Genomic DNA, 6,078 nt, shown 5'->3' with positions numbered 1-6,078 from the left:
CACTGTTAATTATTGTATATCATTTTCTTTCCCCAGAAACAAAGACAATATGTGTGTGTGTGTGTAAATGTGTGTGTAAGTGTGTGTGTGACCTGACAGAAAGGCTTGATGTGACTATATCTTGGCAAGTCTGATTTACACTAAGCATGATATTTTTAGGCATAGTCTGATTTTCTACCTCCCATAACTAAGAAATTCAGAAATGCTTTTAATTTAGGCTATAAAAGCTTTTATTTTCTATGGAACAAATTTCCATATATTACCACTAAAGGAAATAGGAGAGAATGTGGAGGCATAGATATATTCAATATTTATGAAAGAGATGATACTTTGCTACATCCAATTTTTAGCACTGAATTTGAATATATAAACTTATATATATATATGTATATGTGTGTGTGTATACATGTACCTATATATGTCCAGCTCCAGATTAATATATTTATCTTCATCATCTTAATTGATAATCAGTTTCATTCCAAATGTAGGAAATCTTATCCTGAAAATGCTTCCATATTTCTAGAGGCTATAGTATTTTGAAACTATGACAAATATATTGGCAGGTAATGAACTGATAGATTGTTACTCCCAAACAAGTCAGCCTATGAAAATTGATCCTTACACCTATGTATCCTCTCAAAACGAGGAGAGGTTTCCAGACGTCTTGCCTGTTGTCCTGTAGACTCTAGATCGCTGGAACATTCTGGAAGGTCCATTATAGAACTTCTGCCTTCATGAGAACACTGTGAGTGGATCACACTTGGTCTGTGAGTTGGAATAAAAAATCCCACTGACAGGATTCATGTTCAAGAGTCAGAATTTGACAAATGAGTCTAAATATATTATTTGATTTAAAACAACAGCTCTAAAGTATCATTCCTTGATATGAAGTCAGCATGTGAGAACATGTGTTAAAGCAAAGCAAAAGGAAAAACTAAATATTATAGCACTTTGGGAAATACCTCATAAAATACCTTTAGACATTGGAAAAGAGGCTATCTTTTTCAAGACACATTAAAACAAATTTCTGCAGGGATGGACATTTTTTATGACAGCAAATTCTCCTTTAAAAGAAGTGTGCTGTACCACATTTCAAGTTAGCCTTTAACCTCCAAAGTCCCTTTCAACAGGAGCTTGCTTCATCCTCGGCAGCAGAAGCAATAGGGAAAGTGTCTCCTCCGCAGATACCCAAACACAGGTTTAAAGAACCTATCGCCTGAGTCCCTAAGGGCTCCTGGGTCAGGCCTTTTACTTCCTTCTCCTTTGATTTGAAGGAATAATTCTCAAAACCTCCCAATCCGCAGAAATCCAGGAGACCCCGGGTCACTTCTCTCTTTCCCAGTTCCCTCTGGGAAACAAAATTAAATCTTGGCATCTTGATCAGCAATCATCATTTTCGTTTACATTTTTTAACTACAGTACCCATTCTTGTATCACTGGCATTTTGCACCATTCCTTTAAGATGAAATTCAAACCATGAAAGACACTGACTTAGAAGCTATAAGGCCCTAGGGGACTGAAGTATTTATATTTTAGAAGTAAAGCAGGTCACATAAGTCAAATAAAATTTCTTACTAATAGAAAAAGAAACCAAGTCTCAAATCACTATTTGTTGCACAGAAACAGTTTCTTAACATGAGATAAAACCATAGAAAAAAGGATTAGAGAGAGAACTCAGATGTCCAAGAGGTTTTCTTTTTTTAGTTCATATTTACAGAAGTGGCATAGAATTTTGATTATTTTTAGGGAAATAACTGTTTTGTGTACCCTATAAAACCATCTTATTTTTATGGTACTACTCAATTCCCTAGCTATTCTGAGGAGGTAGGGAGGGAAAATACAGTGTGGTGATAAGGTGAGCAAAAGACAGTTATTCAATGAACAATGATGCTTGGAATACCACTTAAAAATGAATTTAATTTCTTTCTCATCATGTCTCTCATGGACATTCCATTTTAATACTACTCTTTAATGTTAGGTTGAACCGTGCATACTGTATCGGCCCGTTTCTGTTGCTTATAACACTGAAACTTGGTAATTTATAAGAAAATGAAATATATTGCTTACAATTTCATAGGCTAGGAAGTCCAAAGTCCAGGGAATATATTTGATGAGGGCCTTCTTTGGTGGTGGCTTTACAGCAATGCAGGGGTCTCACATGGCAGAAAATGGTGGAGCAGAGAGAGAGACTCTCATATGCTCTCCTTTTAAAGCCCTGAGAACCATGCCCCTGACCACCGTTCTTAATCCATTCAGTACTGCATGGTCCCACAGTCTAATCACCTCTTCAAAACCCTGCCTTTCAGTTCATAATAGGATTTCCCACCTACAACAGTTACAGTGGGAATTAAGCTTCTAATATATGAACTTTGGGGGGACACAATTCAACCAATCCACAGCACATACAGTGCTGATATTAAAGCAATTTTTACTTAAAAAATAGCAATATCTATTACTAGTGGCTCAGTTTAAATAGCTCAAATACTTTAAGAAACATGTGTGAAACCCCTTGGATTGAATTCTACAAATGTTCACTAAACACCCATCATGTGTCTGGCACCTTGCTCAGTATTGATGGACACAATAATAGCAGATGTCTTTGGCGTCATTTATTATGACTACTGTGCTTTTAAGAATCAATAACCAAGCTAATCATCTATGGTCAAAAATAAACCTTAATTCAGCCAGTAGTTGATTCCTCAGGTTAAAATATGCCTCTAGCTGGTTTTAACAGTCCTCAGTAAAATGAATCATTTAGGCATTTTCTTAGCACTGTGATACCTTCAGGGATGTAGTGTTTTTAACTTGCCATTTTCCATATAGGAAACTGAGCCATCACATAGATAAGAGGCTTGTGAAGCTTCGGATCTTTCGGCTGCCAGCCCCGGGCTCTATCTGTTGAGCTGTTCCTTTCTGCCCCTTCTCACCCAGGCCCTCCCGTGTGAATGAAGTGAAGTAGTCAGGGCCTTAGCTGGCCCCAGCAGCTGGGGCTGTGGGGAGAGGGCAGAGGCAGATTCTGCTAAAGGGTCTCCTGTAAGTTGTTGCTCAGTATTTTAGCCCTCCCTATGGCGTTACTTCCCCCATGCTCAGTAATTTTAGTTTGTGCTTTTTGTTTCTCTTTTTGTTTCTTTGGTTTGCTGGCTTTGTGTTCTTTTCTCTTTTTTTCCTTTTCTTTTCCTTTTTTAATGCAGGAATTGGTCAAGGTGTTCCAGTGGTGGCGCTCATTGTGGAAGGAGGTCCCAACGTGATCTCGATTGTTTTGGAGTACCTTCGAGACACCCCTCCCGTGCCGGTGGTTGTCTGTGATGGGAGTGGCCGGGCATCCGACATCCTGGCATTTGGGCATAAATATTCAGAAGAAGGCGGGTAGGTAATTGTTCAGGAGCCCACAGTAGACCATTGGGTGCACAAGTTGTGTTCAAAGCTTGGAAAAGAGGACATTAGTTGATTATATTTTCAGTAGCTCAACCAAGGCCTCACATCAGAACCAGCTATGAGCAAGTTGTCTAAAAGATGCCTGCCATGGGTGGGTGGTGAAGGAGAACAGAAGGATAAATTCTAAACATCCTGTGAAGTGGGACATTCCATGGGAGCTCTACTGGACCACACTGGTAGTAAAGAGCATGAGGGAAGACAGAAGGTCACAGGACGTGGCCTCCTTTCTCCTTATTTCTACTTCTCTTTTCTTCCTCCCAATAAGGAGAAACAAGAACTGGGCCTTATCATAGGAAGCACACCTAACTAGCACCATACGGTGCAGGTTAGTAACCTGAGGACAGCCGGGCTGAGCAGCTTCCAGGTGTGTCCTGCAAGCACCAGCATTGCCAGGCTGCTGTAAAAACATCTGATGGACTGTGCTCTCAGATTTCTCTAGACTGGCTCAGAAAGTAAAACCTTTGTAATGCTGCCACGTTGGTCCTTTGTAAACTCCTCTTGAACCCCCCATGCACTTTCCCTGGTCTATCAGCCCCTCAGTGCTCCTTTCAACAGTACAAGGCCCCGAACCCAGAGAGGACTCCCCTTCACAGCCCTCCCCTGCAGTCTGAACCCCCACTCAGTGAACAGTGAAATCCAGGCACTCTTGCAGATTATTAGATCAAAGTAACTCACCCCAAAATGTGAGTGAGTTTAAGAAAAACTCAGGGGAGACATTGAAGTTTAAATAAGAAATTTCCTAACTCGATCAGTTCTCCTAACACCTGAAATTAGTGGGAGAATGAAGCTCCAAAGGAGATGGGGTTTTTTTATTCATGCCTCTTATACAGTAAATGTGTACTAGGTGTCACACACTATGCCAAACTCTGAGATGTAAAAGAGAGAACAGACAATTGCCACCCTTAAGAAGCTGTAGCAAGTCTAGCAAGTAAACAAGCATATAATAATAATGATAAAAATGATAGGTGAGTTTTCCTAGTGCAGGACATTTCCTCCCCCACTTCTCTCTCACCCAGCCTGCCTAAAAATAAAGAGACTCAGCAGGGCAGCTCACTACTATCTCCTCTTCCCATCCCCTCCTTGTTTTTGCTAGTGGCCCAGCACTGCAGGTAGGCCATTAAGACAGGACACTTACAGGAACTTAAGTACATGAAATGAGGGATAATGAAAGGCTCGGAGCCTCCAGCATAATATTGCAAACCTTGCAGTGATCTTAGGCCAGGGTAATACTTTGATATTAAAAAACAAAACAAAAACAGCTAAACCCGAAGCTGGAGTTTGCTTACCAACACATTTAATTAAATTACTATTATCTTCTTTGATAGTAAATATTGGTGTATTTTACAGCTGAGGACCTAAAAAGAGAACATTTGCCCAAAGGCTTCCATGTCTACTACCAACCAGAGTTCAAGATCCTTAACTGTGCTTTGTTTTTAGTAAAAATTTAGCCATAGTTCTCATTTCTTTTAATATAGCAATTGGTCCTTTTTTAAGAAATAAACTAAAGAATTTATACAATTTTTAGCTCTGGCTTATCTCTTGCTTCCTAGGTGTTTGCAAATTACTTTACTGTATTCCTACAAAATAGATACACCTTTGCATTCAGAATGCACATTTCTTTTTTTTAGCAAACTAAGGAAAAAGTAAGCTGCTCACCTCAGCATTTCAGTCTTTCTAGGTCTATACGTAATGAAAGCCTGGCCTTAGTGCCTATTATTTATATTATTCTGTGTGTATACTTTAAAAATGTTAAAATCTTTGATAAGGCTGCCGTTCTTATTTCTGTTTTAATATGGAATAAAAGTTTATACTTTTTAGAGCTAGATGGGATGCTAGATTATTTAATGTATGGGACAGATACTCAGAGAAGTTAAGTGCTTTGACCAAGGCCACACAGCCCACCATCCCAGGCCAGGATTTTTTCTGGTACCTTATAAAAATTCACTGAAGTGTATTTTGTGGTATGTGCTTTAGTGTTTCTAATATAGTATTTCAACGACACTGTTTTTAAATATTTAAGTGCACTTAAATTGCCTTCGGCTTCCTCCTTCATTATAATTTTTCAATTTTTGTATTATTCTATGTTTTCCAAAAAGATAAAATCAATGCATTTCTGGTTGTAAACCAATATTCAAACTGATCAACCCTATGTCATGTGGATTCTTTTCCTTACCCTACCCAGATCATTATACCGCAAACCCAAAAGTAAGAGTCAAAAGTACCGTGCCCTTTTAACTTTAATTGACAGTTTTTAGTTCTAATTATTTTATGGTAAAATTTTTTTATAGTCAAAATATGCAAAAGCACAATCTATATGGGATCTGTGCAAACATGAACTGTGGCTGATTATCAAAAAATGTTAAGTCATGCATATAACTAATATGAAGATAAAGAATTAAGAAATAATTTTATGCCTTGAGATCTTTTAAATTAAAACTTTAAAATTTTTAAGAAACATTTAGAAATGATTAAGACAGAACCCCAAGGAGAAGCTTTGTATTTTATATATATACTCATGTGTGCTTATATATGCATGATAAAATTGTGTTCTTGTTCCGGGAAAGCAATTTTAAGTTTATCAAGATAAAATGAAGTCAGAATGTTTCTGTGTGACTATCTGAATAACTGCCAGAATTAATCATG

At 38.1% G+C, this 6,078-nt stretch overlaps 1 protein-coding gene across 3 annotated transcripts in view; it reads left to right on the top strand.

Annotated features, from left to right (window-relative positions):
• The window catches only part of LOC103604768 (transient receptor potential cation channel subfamily M member 3-like), a 95,850-nt gene that overhangs the window by 75,194 nt on the left and 14,578 nt on the right, over positions 1 to 6,078 (top strand). For 2 of the 3 annotated variants that reach the window (XM_008589339.1, XM_008589337.1), the window contains one exon: positions 3,192 to 3,632. In XM_008589339.1, coding sequence (XP_008587561.1) covers positions 3,192 to 3,370 — 179 coding nt within the window. In that variant the 3' untranslated portion in view covers positions 3,371 to 3,632. Of the gene's footprint in view, positions 1 to 3,191; positions 3,633 to 6,078 lie in introns of those variants that run through there. The other variant, XM_008589338.1, reaches the window with a different exon arrangement.

This window comes from Galeopterus variegatus, unplaced genomic scaffold (genome assembly GCF_000696425.1).
Source record: "Galeopterus variegatus unplaced genomic scaffold, G_variegatus-3.0.2 Scaffold5382, whole genome shotgun sequence".
NCBI lineage: Eukaryota > Metazoa > Chordata > Mammalia > Dermoptera > Cynocephalidae > Galeopterus > Galeopterus variegatus.
Note: the sequence above shows the minus strand (reverse complement) of the source record. Positions and strands in the feature narration are given on the sequence as shown.